Raw genomic sequence first — 24,527 nt, 5'->3', positions numbered from 1 at the left:
TGAATCACAGTTGTGGAATAGGTTTGACTAAACATTGATTAAATAAATAAGGGAATTTCCAGAACAATGTTTCTATGTACAGGTAGTCCTTGACTTACAACAGTTCATTTAGTGACTGTTCAAAGTTACAATGGCATTTAAAAAATGAGTTATGACCTTTGAAGCATCCCCACATGATCATGTGGTCAAAATTCAGATGATGGCTGGTGTGTCTCAAGATCATGTGATAAGCTTTTGTGTCCTTCTGACAAGCAAAGTCAATGGGGAAGCCAGTTTCACTTAGCAACTGGGTTACTAACTGATCAACTGCCGTGATTCCCTTAAAAGCTGAGGCAAGAAATGTCATAAAATGAGGCAAAATTTACTTAACGGCATAAATTTTGGGCTCGGTTGTGGTTGTAAGTCAAGAACTACCTGTGGTGAGTTTCTTTCTCATGGCATCAGTATTTTAAATGAAGCTTTAATTTTAACTCCACAAAAGGGTGGCTTTCTTATGTTCTCATTAGAACCAGTATGTTCATGCTACTTATTAATGTATCTTATGGTTTGCATTGTTTTTATGTTGAAAGTAATATTAGAACTCAGGGGAGTTCTGATTTTATTGGATGACTAATGAGATCATCTTTGAGGGCTTTGAGGGGTTATGTTGTTCTTTACATGCAAAACTATTCCTACTGATATTGACAGTCCTTCATATAGTCTTTTGTGTGCAAATCATATTGCTTATGTCATGCTTGAAATATTCATCCATATTGATATCTTTCAAACATGATTTTCCCCCTCTTTTTTTCTTGTCTTTAAAGATAAAGCATTTATCACTTTGCAACATCGACAAAAAAACATGCTGGATGTTATGTCTGGCAAGAAGTCCTATCGACTTTCTATGAAAGTGAAAGCATTTCCTACACCAGAGGTTGTATGGTATGATTACAGTTACTTCTACCTAGAGAAAGAAACCATTTATTTGACAAGATAACCTATTTTCCCACCTCTAAGTAAAAAATGATATTAAATAAAGATGTCCCGAAATAGACTTGAAATATTTGCTTTAATTTTCACTATTTAAGAATCTGTGAGATGACTGTGTTCATTTTATTGTGATTAATGTCTTGCAGTAAAAGAAATTTGGCATATTTGATCAGGAAGGATACTGCAGTATTCTGTCACATATTTAATATTCGAGGAATAAATATTACACATTAATTTTAATAGATCCATTTTCAAATTGGATTGATAGTTTTATCTTGTATTTAAACTCTTCATGAAAATAAAAATGTTGTTAGAAGATTTTGAAGAAGAAAAATATTGCCAAGAACAGTGCCTGTATTTTTTTCAGAGAGTTACTTGTGCATTAGACAGGAGTGCACAATTTTTATTGGGTCAAAAACTACACTAATGTTTGAATTGTGATTGGAAGTCACATTTCATACAAGTTTGGAACTATGTAAAATATTTTTAAATATGTGTGTAGCCGACAGAATATGGAGAAAGAATGAAAAATAAATATAAATAATTTTTTAAAGTACTAGTAATTAAAATGTTCATTTCCTACACATACAATACTCACAAAAAATCCTTTCATATATAAGAAATGGGATAGCTGTAGTATGTGGGTTTGTTGTTGAAATACAACAGACTGAGGAAAAATGAAGAGAACATGCTTGATTCCTTTATGGGTTACATTGCAAGACCAAAGTCATAGGGTGTATATCTATTGATTCAAATAAAAATGATATATTCTGGGACAATATGTAACTTTCAAGACATCCACATTTAATAATTGTTATGAGACTAAATTGGGGAGGTTCAAAGGATGGAGCTTTAATAAAGAGGAAACCAAATCAAAGCAAACACTTAAAAAGTTTTACTTCCAGTTTCTACTGCTGGTCATCAAATAACCCTACAAAGACTATGAGGAGGATATACAAGGCCAGTCAATCGACTGTTATTGTTTCAAGCAACTGACAGTCAATACAATGGTTCTGCAGATAGTCAGAGCCAATTTTACCATTATATAAAATAAAGCAGCTAGCAGGGGTTGCAAGTTGAGGATATAGTAGAAGTGTAGCAAATGACTAGAGTTCAGAAGACGATTTTCTGTTATATGTATGAAGATAACTAGGCTTTGAATAGTATATACTTGGTTGAGTGGAAGGCATAGTTTCTGCTTTGCCTCAAACAGGGAAACAACTTGTACTTCATTATGTTTTATCATAAGGCTTAAAAGCCCTTGTTAACTTTATCCTCCATGGATCTGTCAACTCCTCTTTTAATAGGACTTCTTATTTTCCTCCCTCACAATTCAACAGACGTATGAACACTCATAAATGTAATACAGAAATGAATTCTAAGTTTCGTCACTGACATTTTCATTCTGATATTTTCTTTCTTCATAATAAAGTGTGAATATTTTAAAGGGTATGTGCTGTCCAGTGAGAAAGGAAGTTCTTTTAACTGTGGCCTAATTCTGAGATGCTTATTAAGTTATATAAATTATATTTGCAGTAATTGAAATTACAAATTCTTGTGGTTTTTGGTTCAGATCCATTCATTAGCAAGATAAAAAGGGTGTTACTCCCTTGTGATACAATAGGAACTTCCTTCCTTTTCCCTTTCAGTGAGAAAATTGGCGCATGTGACTCTCTCTGTATGTAGTGAGTTCCCCTATAGGTGGCTCGGTGGCTAAGACACCGAGCTTGTCGATCAGAAAGGTCGGCAGTTTGGCGGTTCAAATCCTTAGCTCCCCGTAATGGAGCGAGTTCCCATTACTTGTCCTAGCTTCTGCCAACCTAGTTCAAAAGCATGTCAAATGCAAGTAAAAAAATAGGGATCACTTTGGTGGGAAGGTAACAGTATTCCATGCGCCTTCCGTGTTTATTCATGCCGGCCACATGACCACAAAGATGTCTTCGGGCAGCGCTGGCTCTTTGGTTTTGTAATGGAGATGAGCACCACCCCCTAGAGCCAGAAACGACTAGCACGTATGTGCAAGGGGAACCTTTACCTTTACCTAGTGAGGTCCCCATACTTATTTTAAGCTTTATAGTACATATTTAAGTTCATATTTAGAAGTGCCCACATTTTCCAGGTGGGTGTAATATAGTCCTTTATCAACTTGCAGTTTTTGGATTAGTGATAACAGGATAACAGTAGCCACATGAAATTAAAAATTGGGAAACTTTCAGCAATAGTTCTGCTATGGTCTGTTTGTTGATTTTTTTTTCTTCCTGGCAAGGGTGTGCCAATGAAGGTAATTGTCTAGGCATGCAGACAATTAAAGTACTGAACATGACAATAATTCACTCAGAACAATAAAAATATTCAATTAAAATGCAAACAGAACAATTATAACAATGTTTCTTGTCTGACTTCTGGAAAGCAAAATTACATTGACCTATAGACGGCATGAGAAAAAGTATAAATGCAATCTCAGATGAATATTCTGCCCGTGGACATTTACAGTCTCAAAAAGGTTCTGAATCAGGCCTCCATGTTTTGCCTTTCTTTGTCTTTTTGTTGAGGTCACAAACCTTCTGATTTTATTGCACTGTATGACTCCAGCTGCCTACGCTTTTACTTGCTTCCTGCTCAGTTGATCAGCAATTGCTCTGAATCATTGTGTTAAAATAATCAGTTACTGTACTTAAAGGGCCCCTAATCGTAAGGCAGTGAGGAATGAATATGTCAGTGCACAGAGGGAGACAGGAAGGCAAATTTGCCTATGTTGTTCTTCAGTCTCTAAGTCATGTCTGATTCTTCGTGACCCCATGGACCTCATGGGCCATGGAAATGCTGATCCCTCCTGTCTTCCACTTGCCCAAATGCAAGTTCATTGCTTCGATGAACTACCCGAAATCAAAATATCAAACACTTGCACACTCACTAACACACACCTGTAAAATATCAAGTTCTTATTTTAGATTTAAAAAAAAATATCAAAGTTTTGTTTTTGTGTTTTGTACTCAAGATCTTTCAATATATGGCTTCTTTTGCTCAAGACAACTTTAAAATTATGTGACAAGTACTTAAAGCCATAGTATTTGCATATAAGGGAATTTCCCCAATTTATTAATCTATATATTATTTCAATGAAGACTTCATTCACATCTTTTTCTCTAGTACAGCTATGACATGATCTTAGCACTTGGTGAAAAAATACTAGAACTATGGGGTTCAGAAATTGCAAAACACCCTGGAAGTAGAAAAAAGGCAATAATTAATGTGTTGTTATTATTTGAACAACATGTTGCCATCCATGAGGTTACCAGAAATTAAGTTTGTCTCAAACATTTTAGAAACTAATGGTCTATTGGTTAATGATCTAATAGAAGGTTTGTGTGTACTTCTAAGGTCATAAACCTTAGAAGTACACACAAATATGTATGCATATAGATAGATTCATGAGGACAAGACAATATTTTTCTAAATCGTGTTTGCTTAGAGTATCAAGGCAGTTAAGTCATGTTGTTGGCTTTACTGTTGAAGTATTATTAGAGGTTAATATCTTGGGCAGATGTGCTCTAAAAAAGTGGCATAGAGAGGAAGAATTACTCCCATCCCCATCCCTATTCCATCACAGTAAGATGTCTTATAATTTGGCCCAAACAGGGAAATGCTTGTTTTCTGCAAACCCATTGTTTTTCTACACTTTGCATACAACTTCTATACTTCTAATTGACCTGAGATTTTCTTGGGTCATGAACATATTATTTAAGGAGTGTTTTTGTATTACTTGCCTGTGAAACAATGGTATCAATTTTGATCTCAATTTTGCTTTTGTTTTCATTCAAATCATTCTAAATGGCAGGAGCTATTCCTGAATTCATTAGCGTTTCACAAAAGCATTGCTACAAGACTGATTAGGAAAACAGTTCCCTACATGCATGTGTGGCATTAGTTCACCATACTTGCAGCCAAATTTAATATGTGCTCTAAAGCTTGGGTTTTGAAACAATCGCATTTCTAAAGAAAAAATAGAAGCTGGGAAAGAGTTGGATGCAGGCCCACTCCTTGGGAATGCTATTTGGCCTCATTTGTCAATGGATTTAAAGGAGGCAGCTATTATGAGAAGTACATTTGTTCAATCACAGTTAGTGGTTTAACTGGACTAACTCAACCTGGTAATTGCTTCTTACCTTCTCAACTACCACAATCTATTCTTCCAAGAACCAGTCTGGAAAAAAAATTCTTGCAAGTTGCTGTTGATGGGAAAATGTAGCCACTAGGCTGTTTGTATTGGAAGATGTAAGGATCATACGATTCTTCTACTGAAAGACCAGCCAATTGTTTATCAGATACAGTTTAACGACTTAAAGTGTGACTATTTCACTGTCACTAGCCTGGTCAAATTTTAAAATACCAGGAAAAGTTATGTGTCCCTAGCAGTTGGAAAAGATCTACCCCCTATGGAATCTCTGCTTTTAGAGGATGCATTTCACCACAGGTAGACTTCTGATAGCAACCAAGCCTCAGGTCTTTGGCCATAATTTCCTGATCAAAGGTCAACTGACATGGTCAATTGTCAATTTTTTTTGTGTACTATTATTTTTTAGTTTTCTCTCCTCTCTTTTTATGTCAGTTTTATTAGCTGATCAAATAGATTGAATGGAAATACCACAAAATAAATAATCAATAAAATAATGTTTATTAAATTAAAATAACAAGCAGACATTAGCACAGGTATATTAAACATTATTATTAATTAATCTTTTATAACATCTAAAATTAAATCATAGTTTTTTTAAAAAAAAATAATGTTGGAAATTTTGGCAAATCAGCATTTATTAGCATTTTACAATTGTGTGCTTCATTGTGCATATACTTGTGATATTAGATCCCCAAATCTCACACTTGCCTATATCCTACTTATCCTCTATGGCTGGTTTGCAAAGGGAGGGGGCAATAACCTGTTTTTGTTTTTATTAAAGCATACCATTTCTTTCTTTAAGTCAGCCTCTGAGAACCATAGCAGTCATTATAGTAATTGAATGATACCAGAGGACAAAGAAACTCTTTTTTCAGAGTGATCTGTCATGGGGTTTAGCCACTTAGACTGACTTTCAAAAGAATCAATTATTGATTCTGGGTGATCATTTAGTCCAAACAACTACATCCAATATAATAAAGCTTCATGATCATTGAGAAGTTGTAAAGACATAACACAGAATCATTTAAATGTCATGCTGATTTTAAAAATGATGTTTCAAATACTTGGGATATTTTTTTTCAGTTTCAAATTATTGCTAGTAAAATTATTAGCTTTGTAGATTTAAGATAGTATTAAAACAGTTCAAATGTTCTGATGTTCCCTAAAATTTTTAAGTTTGGAATTTTTTGTAAAGAACTAAAACAGGAGGAATTCCACGCACTCCAGGATACTTGTGGTTGTAGTGAACTCCTTTTTGTAGTGAACTCCTGTCACTTTTTTCTGTATCCATGTATTCCCTAACGATATTTAATAAAAGGAATGTCCAACATATCATTTCATGAACACTTCAAACACTGCACATTTCTTTTAACAATTAATATTTGAGTAGGAATGAAATGGCTAAAATGAAGATCATTAGCAACTACACATTCTTCATATAATATTTATTTTATTTATTTGATTGGTCAATTGCTCACAAAATAATAGGTATAAGTATAAACATGAGTAAGAATACAGAAATATGTAATTACGTTAATGTGGTTAATATGATTATTCAATTCAATCCACATGGATTTTGAATAAATCCACTAAATTGACCAGTAATTAGCTTTTTAAACATTTATAAAGTTTTGTAATATAATTTGTTCCTCCCGCCCTCAATGTCTCACATCTGAGTTACACACCAGGCCTGAGTCTGGTCCTCCGAAGACTTGGATTTAGATCCCCTAGACATTATTCAAAGCCTGAAAGGTTATCATTTTTCATGGGTGTAAATGGGAAATTAGTAAAGACACAATTGAAGAATAATCATATTAACCACATTAATGTAATTTAAATGATATCAATTTCAGTTTTTATACTTGCTGTTCCCATTTCTTCATACTGGCCTTAACTACAAAGTGTGCTTCTAGCATGCTACTTAAAGAATAAGCTTGGCCCTTGATCCATAAAAATGTGCTCTGCTTGTTTTCTATGAAATGTTTACATATTACATAAGTAACATATGTAGTGACATCATAAGCAATTATGGATTTGATTGTTCAATTTTCACAGGTTGAAGGATGGGTTACCTGCTGCTGAAATGTGTGCCAGATATAAAATTAAACGTTTCTCACTCATTATAAAGCATGTTGCTGAAGAAGATGCAGGAAACTACACTATAATGTTGAGCACCCGGAAGTGGAACCTACAAAAAAATTCAACAATAACACTCAGAATAAATGGTGAGTCCACATTACTATCAATGATAGTAAGCTGAAATCCTGTACATGCTTAATTGAAAATTAAGTTATCTTGAATTCTGACTAAACATAAATATTCTAAAAAAGTTTCCGTTACCAGAGATCACATTGTCATGCTAAAATCATTCTGACAAGGGTATTAGTGTCTTTAAAAAATGGCATTTCTATGCTCAACTTTTGTGTCACCAGCTGATTAACTTATGTCCTATGCATCCATGCAAATGGGTTGTTTGAGCCAAGCAGCTCTGCCTGCAGCCAACGCCCCCTCTTTTTATCTTCCCTCTTCATCTCATTTCATTGGCTTCTTACAAAAAGAAGTGGGGGGGAATAACCTAGTCACTGTCAGATGAGGAGTGTAATTTTTTGTTTGCTGGAGAAAGATAGGGCAGAAGGACCCCACCACTTGGATTCTGGAGAGAAGGAGGAAATTCTAGAGGAAGTAGTTAAGACAGGTTGGAAGTCCCTACAACTGTAGCTACAGAACAAGCATTGCAAAACTGAGAACAAACGGATTCTGATTTTCCAAGGCCGTTGGAAGTTGCATTGTAGAGACACATATAGGCAGCAATGATGTCAACACACTGTGTGTGGAAGAGGCCAAAGTCTTAGTTTTTCTTTTGAAATCGTAATTCTTTCCATTTTATTTTAGAGTAAGATTTCAGTTTACTCCTGTTCTTGTTTGTTAACAGTGAAACCTCAGATTTATGAAAAAGTGTCATCAATTCCTGGTCCTACTCTCTATCAACTAGGAACCAAGCAAATTTTAACATGCATTGTTTATGGTATTCCTCAACCTGTGATAAAGTGGACCTGGCAACCATGTCAACAGAACCATTCCAGAACAAGGTAGATCATTTTTGAACCTCGTTTCCAATACTCTATCATTGCCCTTCTATGTTTTCATTAAAAGTCTTCTCCATGCAATTGTCAACTCAACTTAAGGTATTTATGATGTCCTAATATTAAAAAATGTTTTAAATTAATTATGTTGGTATCATGAGTCATAGAGGAAGAGGTGGGATGCCTTGATGATGCAAAATCTGGTTTTACCATGGAGTTTGATTTCTGAGCCTGGTTGTTTGCTTGCTGATATTTTGTTACCCATTAGATAAACTTCATCAGCGTCACTGGTTTTGTTCCTCAGGCAGGTTATCTAAAGACATGGTTGGGATGCAAAGAAATTAAACAAGCTCTGCTTTTTACCCTAAAATTGCAGCATGTCTATACAATGCTTATAAATATGTTGCTTAATGATTGGTTTGAATATCTTACCATACATACATGTCAGAGTGACAGAACTGTAATTTGAAAAACTTTTGAAGTTCATCACTATCTGAAGTTCAGTATGCAAGCTTTATTCTTCTTTCAGATAGCTTATATTCAATATTATATTATCACTTTCCCTCATGATGCCATCTTTAATACTTCATCTGATTCTTGCCTGTTGATAGGGATTATGTACAGGATAGGAGACTCCATGTAATTTCTTTCACCTTTTGACAAATAGAGTTGTCAGGAAGAGAGGACAATAATATTTTGGATCTCTGAGTCTTGGCAGAGTTAGATTCCCAAAAGACATAGGGATAATTTAAATCCTTTGTTGCATGCCTTTTCAAAAGATTGTTCTATCCATCTGTCTTTCTATTATCTACCTATCTATTTTTTTCTCTTGGATTTGTTCCACACAAATAAATTATAGCCTTTTAGTGTTATGGACCAGACATGAGTATCATTGTGAATCAGACCATTCTTCCTTAAATATAATATTGATTTTGCAGTTAAAAGCAGTGTTCCTTACCATGCTCAAATATTGAACTCAGAATCTTTTCATGAAAAGAGTTGTGCTCTCAGAGCTGTGGTTATTCTCCTCTTCCTTTCTATTGGTATGATTAAAGGAAAAAGAATTAGCTTGAAAAGCCACAAACATTCGGTCACCCACTATGATTAAAATATACCACTTTATTTCCTACTAAGAAAAGTATGGGGGTATTAATTTCTATAAACAACAGAAAGGGAAGGGCCATGCGATAGCTAAATAATGAATTCCAAGGAAATGGTCCATATTTCAGCAGAAAAACATTAATGAAGGAGTATTGAGCAATGACAGACGTATGGGTGGAAACATGTGGTTCCATTGTGGAAGTGAAGAAAGTTGGTTATGCAAGAGACTGAAAAAAGTCCAACCCAACTAATTCTTTGAAATTTGCTCTACAGTTGAAGAATTTATAAGACAGTGTGCAGTCTCTGAGACAATAAAATCTCTATATTCATACACCCATACTCTTCTGAGTGGGATAGGACATTCTTTGACTGGGTTTTATTTTAAAGTAGCCCAACAAGGCTTTAAATGGTTTCATTTAATATACTCACAGACACTCATTTAATATATGGACTCACTCATTCATTTCACTCTTGAATGAGAACTCAAAAAACTGCCCAGTCAGTCCTTATCATGCATGCACAACATCACATGCATGCCCGACATCGCTGACTGGGTTCTTCCCTGCCCAGTCGCTCCTTAAGGTATTTCTTTCTTTTCCCTCCTGACAATCAGCTCTTCCTATGATCAGCTGTGCCAGGATTCCCCTCTCTGTCTTACTGCTTCACCCAGGTCCCTGATGCCCAGAAAGGCAAAAAATTGAGACAAGGGGGCACAGTCCCTCCTCCGCCCCCTGCACTCCATTTTTTGCCTTCCTGGGCACCAGGAAAACTTCCTGGGAGCAAAAACGCTCCCCCAAGAGGCTTCTCTGAGGCCCAGAAGGCCCCAAAATGGAGCATAGGGGGTGCTGCAAAAAAGCCATACCCACCCACTCACATGGCTACCTAGCCATGCCCACAGAACTGGTAGTAAAAATTTTTTGAATCCCACCACTGATAGGTACCATAGTGGTAAATGCTGCTGTCCTTATGCCTACCACATAAAGCCTTGATTCATCAAGAAGACGGATTGGCAGAATCACCTGATTTTGTTTCTCTGCCTTCTCATCAAACATTACTCAGAGGAGAAACACTCCCTGAACATATATTCATTAATGTAGCTAGAGTATAAAGTAAATTGCTTTGAGTGCAGTTATCCGACACTATTAACCTCAAAGAAGGAGATTCGGCGGTGGGATGCTGCTGGTTGAACAACTGGTTCGCTGAGCACATGCATAAGGTGCTTGCACGCAGCGCTAAAATTGGAGCATTTAGAAGCTCAGCTGCTTACCTTCCAAGTCAGCAACGGTAAGTAGAACAGCAAGGGGGGAGGAAATCAGCTGTGCCGCATTATTGAGATGAGCTACAAAGCAGAAAATAAAGGACAGGATAGGGCAGGAGCGGGTGGGCAGGTCCAGCTGATTGTTGGAACTACCAGTTCATCTGAACCAGTCCAAACTGACAGCATCTCACCATTAAGGAGATTGAAGAACGGCTTATATCAGCTTTTAATTTATTTAATTTTTTTTCTATGCTGTTGTCATCCAGTTGACATTCAGCAGCTTACACCAAAAGAATGCTATTCCAAAAGAACATTAAGGTTGCCTTCAAAATCAGCCTAAATAGTAGCTGACCAAAGTAGGGAAAGTTCTTTCACGGTATCAGTAGCAGAGAAAAAAAATAACTCTCTTTTCCACTTCTTCACCATGTACGCTTTCTCCTCACTTTTGCCACCCCTGGACAGCTGCTATTGAGGCTGGTTTGAAAGATACTGTCCTCTTTGTCCAAAGTAAAATATGTTGGCCAGAAGAAAGAAAAGAGACCGGCCTATACCAGCTAAAGTGAGCAATTGATGTTAAGCTGGCTGTACTGCTAACAGAATGGTCAGCAAATGCCTTAGATAACATTTACAGCAAAACGATGTGCATTAAGGTGAAACATGACTTTAACATTGGAATAGATAAGGACAGGTGGGATTCAGCCAGTACAGACCAGTTTGGGTGAACTGGTAGTTCCGGCAATTAGTTGGGCCCACCCACCTGCCCCTGCCCTAATCTGGCATCTGCTTCTTCTTTGTCCCAGTCTTCTTGTTCTGCAGTCTTTTCTTGTTGTTTCTCATAGTTCCAAATCTCCATTTCTAAGAATTGAAAAACGAAGCCAAAAGAACCCTTCCCTTCTTGTGCATCTTCTTTGTACTTTTTAAGTTCCGTTTTCAATTCATCCAGAAGTGGTGCCATTGTATAAATTTTTAAACAACCACCTGATTGATTTTAGTCATTCAAAATATAATAACCAAAAATCCAAAGATCACCAAATAATCCAAATACACGCAAGCTGTTTCTTTTTTGCTCTTTTTTTTCCACTTTCTCTTCCTGGGGTTACTATTTAATTACAAAGTTTCAGTCAAAATTTATCTTTTAGAAGTCTTGTTGAAGTTTTACTTTAAATTCTTTTTAATTCCAGGCAGTCTCCTCCCTCTTCCAGATCCTGCCCTTATTCTTTTTCTCTCCCTTCCTGCTTATGAAAAAGAACGTTTTTAATGTCCAGAAATCTTTATTATCCCTTTGACATTTTGTTTTATTTTCAGCTTAATTGCCTATTGATGTCAAAGCGGATTTTTCCGATTTCTTATTTAAGTCTCTTAGTTGTCAGTATAGGGAAGGAGAGAGAAGAAAAAAAAAGCCAAACCTTTCCCTTTTCACTTTCCTTCGCTGCTTCCAACTCTTCTTTGGAAGCGATGTTATTTTTTGTAAGTTTAAATTTCAGGGTACCTTGGTTGTTGCTTTTACAATTTAACCCAGTCAGCCAAAACTTTCACTTCTTATCTTCCTCCTGCACATTCTTTTCCGGTTGAGTTCTTCTTTGTGGTGGCCATTTCTGACCACCGCTGCAACCGCCTTCGGGAAAGGGAATAATGGCCAGCTGAGGAGGAGAGATGCGGCTCTCCTTGACCCTGCTGGCATCTCCTCCCTCTTCACCACCTCTACGGGGTGGCTTAGCCCCGAAACCAACCGGCTTGGGGCGCTCCAGCGATGAGCCCAGACAGAAACCGCACACGATCATGGATTTCTGTCTGTCGCTGAAGCCCTTCAAACCGGAAGTCCTCAGGAACAGTTATTTCTTTAAAGCACTGTTTTAGAATCAAATGTGTTGGCTCTTGATTCTCTGAATGCCATAGTCCCCATTGATCAGTGTCTTTATTGATCCGATCAGTTGCAATCCCATTGTGGAGCTGTCTAAATTGGCTATTTCAGCTGTCCAGGAGTGTCAGACTATCCTTAGACCTGATTCCCTTAAGCTGGGAAAGATTGACTGTTCCTTCATGTCATTTTTTACATGGCCTCTCATAGTCAGCAAGTTTATAAATTACTCTTCCTGTTTCATTCTCAGGAAATCTTATGTTTCCAAAATTCAAACTAGCCATTTTTAAAACATTTAACAGTATTATTTCTAGGCTAACAATCGAGGTATCACCTCAAGTAGTCATCATGTTTATTGTGGTGACCTGAGGTAAATTTTCATGTAGGCCTTCCTGGCTGATGCTGCTGTTGATGAGAAAGATGTCTGTGTGAAAGAATCAATTGTACAGCGATCCTCATGGAAATTACGTTATTTGGAAATCCTTATTCTATTGAAAGGCAACAAACCTAATATGACCCTGCAGATCTAATTTGATGTTGGATTGGATAAAAATGGCAGCATCTCTAGTTCTGAAGTGCAAAGGTAATGGCTAAATGGTGCCATTCATACATATAACGCAAGAACCTGTACAGTCATCTCAAAATGTGACAAAGGCAGCATATCACTTTATTAAATAAATAAATAAACAAAGACATCAGAACATGCAGAATGACCCCCTCCCCACAAAAAATCTAAATAAAGAAATTGAAAATGCTCAGGGAATGAGTTATTAGTTGATTGTTCAGAGGTAAAGACAAAAAAATAGAGGAAAAGAGAAAGGTATGGGATAACATGGATTCTCATACTTCCATGCATTTATTTTATTTTTCCTTCTTTTATAGCCAATGCTTATGAAATTTCACCAGATGAAATGGCTCCCTAATTCATGAATCCAAAATTCTGCTTAACAACAATACATCTTTGGGATTTTAAAATTATGAAGTGAAAGTTCAGGTGAAATAACTAATCTGTCCTTAGCACCTTGAACTGTTTCCCCACTGCAGACCATCTCCTACAAATTGCAGAAAGAGTTATTGCCCATTGCTCATAATTGCTCATTAGCCGAGAGCATTCTGCCTTTTGGCATTCATCCAACTGGAGAATATACTGTATATCCCAGCATTAAGTCTTTCTGAAACAATTCAAAACATTCAGTGTATTTTGGTGAGTCAGCTCTGGATCTGTGCTCATCCAAATATGCTTAAGATAGGGACTAAACTAAAAATGATTAATGCTGATTTCAGTGAACACACATCATGCATGATAGGCAGACTGGATCTAATTGCTTGTGGTTGAATTATCCCTTTTTGTTTTGTTTTTTAAAAATTTATTCTCCAGAATGAATTACTAAATTCATTTTCTCACTGAAAACCTCCTGAAAATGAATCAGAGGATGTCAAATGCTCTATCTACAAAGCAAATGTATCTATTGTTAGTTCTGTATTTAATTCTGTCTTTAATTCAGGAGTTCAGTTTCCCTGTAGCTGACCTTCTCATGCTTACATGAGGGACTAGATTGCTCTCTATTTTGTCATAATGGTCTTTCTGGGGCATAGAGGACACAACCTCTTGGTGGTTCTTTGACCTCATCAGCAGATGATTTCGGGATCTTCAATAAGCCATGTTCAGATATTTATTTATCACTATATATTACTAATAAATGCATTTTGTATAAGATAGATTTTATTTAGGAGATATAAAAACCCAAGATAATTGGTTTCACAAAGTAATCCAGTGGGTGAACAGGCATTAAATCTTAGGCTTCTTTAACTCCAGCCAGTTAGTTTATGGATTATTGTACATTTTTTTCTAGTTGTTGAATTGTTTGCTTATCTATATTCTCCAGAGTTCTGTCTGATAAGCGTACATATTTATACTTATTATCTGTTCAAAATATTGTGAAGTCACAGTTGCCAGTTCTTTAGCTAGCGTTGGCCCTCTTGCATATCTACCATCCCAAGAACATAGGATCTTGAAATATATTGACATAGTATATATGCGGATAACCATGGCTAGTTTATGACATAATCTTTGATTTTTGATTTTTAGATGTTGATATTTTGTGATCTCCAATTTTTTCATCTTCTATTCTACTGCCACTGGTATTGCCACATCAATTACCCACACGTTCTTTTCAACCAGTTATATGTGTTGTTAGCCATAACTTTATCAATCTGTATTCGGAAATCCCACAATATTTTAACCTGCTCATATTTGGCTACTTTTTCAACTATAAATTCCTACCAATTTTTCATGACTGTTATATGATAATTTCCCCAGATGTTCCAGTTAATCATTATGGATACTGTGCTATGCTATTGTTTATCATCAATTTGTGCAATCCTCTGGTATGAGCTGAGAATAGGATCTATTGTTTCGTTTGCTTCTTTACACAATCTGCCCTTTGAATCATTTGATAATTTTTCAGTACTGGCCTTGATTGCATTAGTTTAAATAGCTTGCTCTTGCACAAACAAAATCAAGGGTTTGGTTTCTTTTTTAAATGTTTCTGCCATTGCCAGGTTTTAACTTTATCTGCTTCCCCGGATAAATGTTTACAAAACATTGGTTTTGTAAACATTGACCATGTGATTCATTTCCTTGCCAGCATTCTGTTTGTATTTTTATTACTTTTTTTGATATTCACTTTTTGTTTCCTGTTCATTTAATAAGTTCCAATTTTTAACTTTTATCAGTTGTCTTTTGTTTGTTTGTTTGTTTTAGATAATCAACCAATCCATGCTTTTTTACCTTGACAGTTTGTTCAACAGAAGTAAACCTCTGCTTCCATTCCCGTGGGGCATATATAATTTATCAAAATCACTATGGGGATGTAATGCATAGTGAATAGGCATCGTTTTTCTTGTTTCAGTCCAAACTGTCCAGTTCACCTTGGGTCCAGTTAATAATTCCAGCAATGCATTGTGTGGTTGGTGTTACACCAGTCAATTTTGTCTTTAGCAATGATGGATGTTCTGTTTAATAATCCCATTTTTAAATTGTCCATATTTGATGTTATCTAACTATACAATGGTCATATATTTGCAGATATTTGATATTCATAATCCTTCATCATGATAGCTCTGTATGGTTGATCATTTGGCATTTCAATTCCATTACTGTTTTACACCTCTTTGTTGCTACTATAAAACATATTCCTTGGTTGAATTCCATTGCTATAGCTGTGCTAAAAATTCTATCAATATATTTGGCAAAGATTGGATTTTGATTTCTGATTCTCCATAAAGCTTCAGATCTTCCATAGAAAGTAAACACAAGATTTTATTAGCCTGTTTTGCTGTTTGACAGCCAAGATTTGTTTTCTTGAAAATCACTGAATGTAGGATCATGACAATGACAAATAATAAAAGAAATAATAAATCATCCTGGAAGATCCCTCTCCAAAGGTTGATAAGCCCATATTTTTCATTTCTAACTACCAGCTCTGTCTTCTACCACTCTGTATAGTTTTTCTAATATTTTTACTGATACCAGTGTTTCTAAACATTTGATGATCCAACTATATGGTGATGAATCCGACACCTTTTTATAACAATTCAGGCCATATTAAAATTGGTTTTTCAGCAATTCTCTAGAACCATTTTATCAGTCAGAAGTTGATCTTTGGTAAAATTTGTTTTTCCTTTTTCCACTCTTTTTGTTCAGCAGGGAGGATGCTATTTTCTTCTAACTAATCTTGAATGTTGTCTGCTATTATGCCTGTGAGTAAGCTAGTATTTAAACATACAAGCAAGTATGTTATAGGACAGTATTGGCGAAAATTTTCAGCACCAAGTGCTGAAACAGGAGCACGCGAGCGGTTCCCCAGTGCACATGTGCGTGCCAGGAAGCTGAGGTTCCAATTTCCAGCGACTGCATGCCTGCTGGTCTTCTGGTTTCTGGCACACATGCATGCAGGAAGACCAGCTAGCTAGCGCGCATGCGCATACCCAAAACTGGAAGAGCAACGGGTGACAGCTGGCATGCCTAGAGAGATGGCTCTGCATGCCACTTCCGGGACGCGTGCCATAGGTTCACCATGATGATTATAGGGCCTGCATTTCCTGGTGTTATCCCTTTCATTGGGTCTTTTTGAATCACATACGTTTTGCCAGTTATTAGCTGATGTCTCCTTTATGCAATACTTCATTAAGATGTTTTGCTATAATTGAATGTAAGTTCAAATATTTGTGTCAAAAGCCATGTGGTTGATAGCTTCCAGGAGATGTCCTGTTTTTAATCCTTTTAGCTCAATTTTTAACTATTTCTATTGTTATTAGTAAAGTTTTTCCATTTGATTTTTATTAAATTCATCTCCAGATTCTTTCTATTCATACAGAATTTTCTTTTTCTTTCTCATGTCCCAAAGAGCTTTTCAAAGCTGGATTGTTTTCTTTTTGTTTTCTTTTTGATTGTTTCCTATTGCCATTTATACTTTGGAAGAATCCCCTCTGGTCTGATTGAAACAGCTGATTTTGCTTAAATTGGATAATTTATGTTTCATAGCATTCAATGTTCCCAGCTATTTGATATTTATTGCTTCATTTAAAGTTTCTTCATTTTTTTGCTAGTGCTTAACCAATATTTTTATCAGGCTTGTCCTTATCCTTACCTCTTCAATCTTTGCTTTTTCCTGTTTCTTAAATTACTTGTGAATAAAGACCAACACAGCTAAAGAATTGGAAGCAAAATTGGTACCATCTTTAAGCACCTTGGATGGCACAACAATGTAATTCAATGACTGTTTAATTTTATGCATTGTGCCGATCTGAGTGTGAGGCTGCTTGTTAAAAGTAGATTAATCAATTAATGGGATTTATTACAAACTGTATCCTAGGTCAAGGTACCATGGTCTTTATAGCACAGAAACAGTAATCATATGAAGGTGGACCCTTTCTAGCCAAACAGCTGCAAATAACTGAAAAACTTACCTTTACATTTTCATAAATAGATATAAAGCCCTTGCTTACCAACTGCCTTAGATCCCTTTTCTTTCCTTTCTGTTAGACCTATTGTTGCTTTTAGCCATCTGCACAGTATGCTGATGTGTGCAGTAAATGCATGCATTCCTATTCATAGAATACACACATGCAGAGACTATAAAACTGCTTGGAAACTATAAAAGACAATATTTATCTGCCTGGTGTAACACAATTCATTGAAGATAGGAAGTTGAGTAATCCCTAGAACATGCCATCGTATTGCATTCAGAAACATTAGGTCACTGATTCATTCAGGAAACAAAGGCATATAACAGCCACAATGAGCCTACAAAAGTTGTGGGTTTAATAAGGAAGATTCCTTCCTTGGAATACGGCCAGGATTGTTCTGTTTCATTCTCGGTTGTGTTAAAATTGGTTCAGATGACAAATAGGCATGAATAAATGCCTAGTTAACTCCCTGTAATAAATATTAAAAAAGGCAGCCTTGTGACCTTTTGTGGGTGTCTCTTATGTTATATTGTTCACATGAACTTGGGGGTTTAATTGTATATGGACTTATTGTCTGCTTCCAATTAGTCTTAATGCAGCACAAATTATGAAGGAAATAAATGGAAAAGAAAGAGATAACAATATATAGTTGTCACTGGTTAGATTCTAGTTGTCCTTGTTGTATGAACCATGTTGGTTTGTGTTTTGGAATCAATATTGTCTGGCTTTCATTGAGTAATTCTGGCATTTTGCTGGCATGTTTGTGAACAAGATTTCCCATCATAAAACTTGTATTTAATATTCTGCTAATATAATATTATGATTAATAAAACAAATCACTGAAGACATCTCTCAACCTGTGTAGTTATGTTTCTGAGATCACAGTAGATCTACTTTCCTATGGATTCTGGACATAAAAGGCTGGAAAGTAGTGAACAATTTTTCAGAGAGTGGAGAATGTAATCAAAGATATTGGTGGAAATAGGATGGCTGTTTTTTTTCCCAGACCTTTGGTAGATTCTTTTTAAGGGAAGGGGAAGGAAAAGCAAATGACCTCATGATGGTAACACTTGAAGAAAGGTGATACAATCTTGGAATGTTGAGGATTGCAATTGAGATACTGAGCTTTGTGAATCACGAGGCAAGGAAAGATACCTCTGTAAGAAATAATTCATATTGATTGAAATGGAGACCAATGAGGAAAATAAATTCTGCTACAATTTGGAATGAGAATGACTAGGTATGGTTGAAAACAGCTATTGTACCTTCTACTTTTTCAAAAAAGATGACCATTTTTATGCCTTTCATACACTGAAAGTCACTAATATTTATCTTTGTATTTAAGGCACTATAGTTTTTCCCAAAATGACAGTGGAATTTTTCTTTTTTGAAAATTTTCTTTTTTGAAAATCATCCATAATTTCAGGATTGCTCATAAACAAGCCAGATTTGCCTAAATACTTCTTACAACGGATATCTTCAAAAGGATTTGCAAAGTTGTATATTATTATTTTTAATAGTAACACTTCCATTTCCTTTTTATTGGATACTATATGCACTGAAAAATGTGTCCTGTGTATGTTTCAAAAACATTGCTTTAAATTCTTTTTAAAAGACACAATTAATATGTTACCTTGCTGTAAATTCTAATAGGGTTTTTTTCCTAGCAGGTTTTTTAAAAGTCTTAAGATTCTTATCTTTTTAGGCAATAGTGATATAAAAAACCTTATTACTCAGGATTATTTTATGGATCAGAGCAGTATTTATCTGAAATGTTACACCTGTAAAATACAATACATATAACGTGTTCTGTTCATCACAACAATATCACAACTAAAGGCATAGTTGTGTCTTTATGAGTGAACTGAGTTCTAATAATGCAGCCCTGTTACTCGATTTTATATCAGTAGTCCTTGTAATCAATAAACTAATTTATACTTTAAATCCATGATCAAGTTGACATGCAGTACACTTTCAGCCTGGAAAGCTTCCCTATCCACAGTTATAAATATTTCATTCTATTGTACTTGGCAAGCTGCAAGCAATTGGAGGTAGGATCTCATTAAGACAGCAAACTATGGAGTAGGGAGAGGATAGTGTGAAGCTAAGGGTGATAACAGTGGCCTTGTCCAGAATAGGCCATGGGAGTTTTCTTATCTTACTTAGGCAGGAGGTGCTGGGAGCTTCCTGTGCGAAATTAGGAGCATATGCTGCTTTCCTCTTGTTGTTTGGCTTCCTCCTGCATATAAGACGGTTCCCAGCACAATGATTATCTTTGCATCTTCAAACATGGCACAATTTACTTCCTTAAGAGTTTGATGTATCCTTAAGAGTCATGTCTTTCCCCCCCCTCATCTCCCCCTCTGTCCTAGATTCCTTCTCAAGTGCTTGCTGGTTGATGTCCTAGGCGTATGTGCCTTTTAAAACTTAGCAATATATGATCTGTAAGACCAAAGCGTACAGAATGTGCCTCCTGGGGCTTGGATACTGTTTGGGAAAGGACACATTTCTTTACAGAGCTGGTGTTCTCAAATGTAGGATTACTAGATTTACAGCGTTGATTGCTTCTTCCTCTTTCCTCATTTCTGTGAAAATTGAAACTAAAATTAGTGCCTTCTGGTTTCCAACACTGAATGATACCTTCCCAAACACATACTAACTGGAAGTGGTGTGGTTTTACAGGTGTAACATTTCAGATAAATACTGCTCTGATCCATAAAATAATCCTGAGTAATAAGGTTTTTTATACCACTATTGCCTAAAAAGATTAGAATCTTAAGATTTTTTAAAAACCTGCTAGGAAAAAAACCCTATTAGAATTCACAGCAAGGTAAAATATTAATTGTGTCTTTTAAAAAGAATTTAAAGCAATGTTTTTGAAACATACACAGGATACATTTTTCAGTGCATATAGTATCCAATAAAAGGAAATGGAAATGTTACTATTAAAAATAATAATATACAACTTTGCAAATCCTTTTGAAGATATCCGTTGTAAGAAGTATTTAGGCAAATCTGGCACATACTTAAACATGGAAATAGCATAGACATGTAAAGTAAAGAGGTAGATGAATTATGAAATATTTATGGTAAAAATGAGATTTTCACCGTTGATTGAACCAAACGCTCTCGAGTTGGGGTGTCTAATAAACCTATAGTTCTATTTCCAAACTGCATTAGGGAAAACATTAGAGTCTTCAGGATCACTCACTCCTGGCTGTATCTGCCTACTAAAAAATATCAGGAAGAAAGGACTTCCCTCTCTTCAGAAACACTGTCAGTAATGCTTTCCAATTCTGCCTAAAACAGCATTCTTCCAAAATCTAATTAGACTTAAACCATGCTGGTTTTTAGGAAGGATTTTAGGACTTTGGGAAGAGATACATTCTGAGGCTATATATAACATCTTTAGTTGAAATGTCTTTCTTGTGGGTGGAATGATGTTGCCCCTTGACGAATCAGAAAGATCATTTTCCAGGTAGATAAAATGGGTTTTATGGGTCTTTCTTCCTTTATTTCTATCATTGTTTTAATCTTATTTGCCCCGGAGGCTATGTGGGCTGTTCAAGATCATTAATGACAGGAGTTTTGTGTACAGTAAGCCCCCCTTTTTATCACTGATGGATAAACTGAAAATTCAGGGGAGGAAAAAAAAATCAAGGCTTCTGAATATTTACTATCTAAAATAATTCTTGCCTTGGATACTTTCCAAATGCTAGCTATCTCCATGAGGTAGGCTATTCTGATTACAAAAAGAATAGCTCATTTACATTACATGAAGAATGAATCACTGAATGCATTATTGAAATTTCTAGGTGATTCATAGTGAAACTGGATTTAGCATCTCTGTTGATGTTAGTCTTTTTTTTCACACGACAGTGTTTTACATTATGAAAAATAGATTCCTATTGCTATTCTCCTATGGATAAATCCCAACCATTCATCAGCATCACACAACTTTTAAAGAATATAACAAGATGAAATTTAAACAAATAACATGCATAAGCAACTAGGCCTGTGAGCAAGAACATTCTGTATTCATATTTTTTATTTGTTTATGTCCCACCTTTTTTTATCTTTACAAATAACTTAAGGCAGTGAATATATCCAATATATCCTCCTCCTCCTGTTTTTCCTCCTTCTTCCATTTCCCCCACAACAACAACCCTGTGAGGTGAATTGGAGCTGAAAAAGACTGGACTAAGTTCACCCAGCTGGCTTTCGTGGCTAAGGCATGACTCAAATTCATGCTCTCTTGCTTACTAGCCTGGTGCCTTAATCACCAGACCAAACTGATCGACTTATCAAACTTATCAACTTGCAAGAAATTCAGCATCAAAAAACCTAATTTAGTTTGCCACAACCCTAGGCTATTTAGATTGGATCTCTTTGTCTCTGCTTCAAATTCTTCTCAATTCTTTATTTTCTCCTTTTGATCCTAATTCGCTGGAGTCTGATTATAGACTTGAATCCAGCCCTTTGCTGACCATGCCCTGGCTAACATAATCAAACTTTCTGGAAGAGAAGCATATCTTGACTACAAGCCTTGAGCCAAATCATTTATGCTTCTGGTTTTATTGCTTTCCTCCTAAGCTAGCTCTCATTACTTTAGCCCAGTTGCTAAAGTAAATAAAATCTTGTTACTCTAAGTTGCCTTGGTATCCAGTATATTCGCTGGCATGCCATACCTGAACATGTGAAAGGTGATTTTGGGCATAGTTTTAGGTTTGCAATGAAGTGCCAACATTGCATTTCCAACAAAAGATCTACAATAATTCACCTACCATACCTGTCATTAAGAATAGTAAAAGGAATTTGCAGCTAATGCTTAGATTTTAATAGGTTGCCTTAGAGCTGGAGTTAGACCACTGTTTCTAAACATCAGTAATGTAAAGAAGTGTAGACTTCAATTCCTAGAATTTTCCAGAAACCTATTTTGCTTTGTCTGGGTTGTTAACATCAAATTCTTCCAGTTCTTTTCCTCCATTTATGAAGGAATAAAGAAGGTATGCAAAACAAAATTCAACCCTTATGTAGTATCTAAATTCACAGGGTCCAGTTTGTAGAAAACATCTTGTCCTTTAGGGTGAGGAGAATAAGAGGATTGGACAATGCTACACCAATAGATCTCTGTGCCATGGCAGTTTGTCAAGAAACACTCACTGATGGCGTCCTTCCATTCTAGCACTCAAAAGCTTTGGTAGCTTGCTGAGGTTGTACAGGTAGTCCTCGACTTACAACCATGATTGAGCCCAACAATTCTATTGCTAAATGAGATGCCATGTCTGCAGTTGTTAAATTAGTAACATGCTTGTTAAATGAATCTGGCTTCCCCGTTGACTTTGCTTGTCAGAAAGTCACAAAAGTTGATCACATGACCCCAGGACAGTGGTGGTATTCAGCCAGTTTGCACTGGATCGGCAAGAATTTGGTGTCAGTTGCCGAACCGGTAGTAAGTTCTGGCTGGCCATACCCCCGACCCGGTAGCCCACCCGCCCGATGCTCACTCACCCCGCCCGCCTGACATTCGCCTAAGGTATTTTTTCCCCCTCCCGACAATCACCTGTGCATAGATCAGCTGTGCCAGGATTCTCCTTGCTGAGGCCCAGGAAGGCAAAAAATGGAGGGAGGAGTTCAGCCCCCCCCCCTCCATTTTTTGCCTTCCTGAGCCTCAGAGGAGCCTTAGGGGAGCAAAAACAACCCCCAGGGGCTTCTCTGAGGCTAGGAAGCTCCCAAAATGGAGCTTGGAGGGTGCTGCCTGCCCCTCCCATGCTTTGTTCCTTTTCTTCCTGAGCCTTAGAGGACCTTTAGGGGAGCAAAAATGCCCCCCCAGAGGCTCCTCTGAGGCTAGGAAGCTCCCCAAAATGGGTGGGGGGGGCAAAAAAGCAAAAAAAAAAAGAGGCCACACCCACCCAGTCACATGGCCACACCCACCAAGCCACACCCACCAAGCCACGCCCACAGAACCGGTAGTAAAAAAAATTGAATCCCACCACTGCCCCAGGACACTCTAACCCTCATAGATATGAGTCAGTTGCCAAGCATTTGAATTTCAATCATGTGGCCACAGTTATGCTGCAACAGATGTAAGTGTGAAAAATGGTCATAAATACCTTTTTTAAAGGTCTGTTGTAACTTTGAATGGTCACTAAATGAATTGTTGTAAATCGAGGACTACCTGTAGTTGAAGTGTTGCCTTATTACTGTTAGTTTATGTGTTATATAAGATTCGGTGTTGCACATGTTTTTAAAAAAATCAGCTGCCTTAAACTGATGGGAAACTGACACCATAAATAATATTTTTTTAAAAAAATAGACAAAGACAAACATAGAATTATTGCCCTAGACAGGACAATAAATAAACACCCAACCAGACTGTTTGAAATATTCTTCCTTGCCTCGTCTTGAAAAAGAATCAATTCAAACAATGGCAAAGAAATAGACTAGCAATCGACTACTGCAGGTGTAGAATTATTTCTCTAAGGCTATATAATAAGTATCTTGGCTATCCCATGAATTTTCCATATGGTAATGTTTCTCAGCCTTGAAAATTTTAACATGTGTGGACTTCAGTTCTAAGAATTTAGAAGTCAGTATGCTGGCTGGGGGATTCTGGGAGTTGAAGTCCACACATCTTAAAGTTGACAGGGTTGGAAAATCCTGACATAGGGTACTACAGATGAGGAACTGGTCTGATTGGCAAACCAACTGAGCATCACAGACAGAGATTGATATAGAGGGATTTAAGTATTTTAATAGTAAGTGCTCAAGGAGTGCATGGAGTTACTGATTAGCGTTTTTTGTTTGGGAATGGAATTGTTTTGCTTTATGTATGTCATCTTGTTAGCAACATCTGCCTAGCAGGGCTTTGGACATTCTAAAATGCTGATTTTCCATGTTATAAAAACCTGAGGGAGATTCAGAAATAGTTTGCAGAGTTGATGCTCAAATAAACGAAAGCAATAACAACAGTTCCAGATGTGCCTAATCTCCTGGCAATGTCAAGTAACTTTTAGAATACTGTTTGCTGTATACTTTGAGATAGCAGGCCAGCTTTCTTTAACCCGATTCATGATCACATCACATTATAGATAAGGAAAGCATACAATT

At 36.4% G+C, this 24,527-nt stretch overlaps 1 protein-coding gene across 3 annotated transcripts in view; it reads left to right on the top strand.

Annotated features, from left to right (window-relative positions):
• Positions 1-24,527, top strand: part of FLT1 (fms related receptor tyrosine kinase 1) — a 116,309-nt gene that overhangs the window by 27,941 nt on the left and 63,841 nt on the right. For all 3 annotated transcript variants that reach the window (XM_026708826.2, XM_087937207.1, XM_087937208.1), the window contains exons 8-10: positions 804-921; positions 7,202-7,371; positions 8,079-8,235. In XM_026708826.2, the coding sequence (XP_026564611.1) occupies positions 804-921; positions 7,202-7,371; positions 8,079-8,235 (445 nt within the window). The remainder of the gene's footprint in view (positions 1-803; positions 922-7,201; positions 7,372-8,078; positions 8,236-24,527) is intronic.

This window comes from Pseudonaja textilis, chromosome 7 (assembly GCF_049901715.1).
Source record: "Pseudonaja textilis isolate UNSWEBS1 chromosome 7, rPseTex1.2, whole genome shotgun sequence".
Lineage (NCBI taxonomy): Eukaryota > Metazoa > Chordata > Lepidosauria > Squamata > Elapidae > Pseudonaja > Pseudonaja textilis.
Note: the sequence above shows the minus strand (reverse complement) of the source record. Positions and strands in the feature narration are given on the sequence as shown.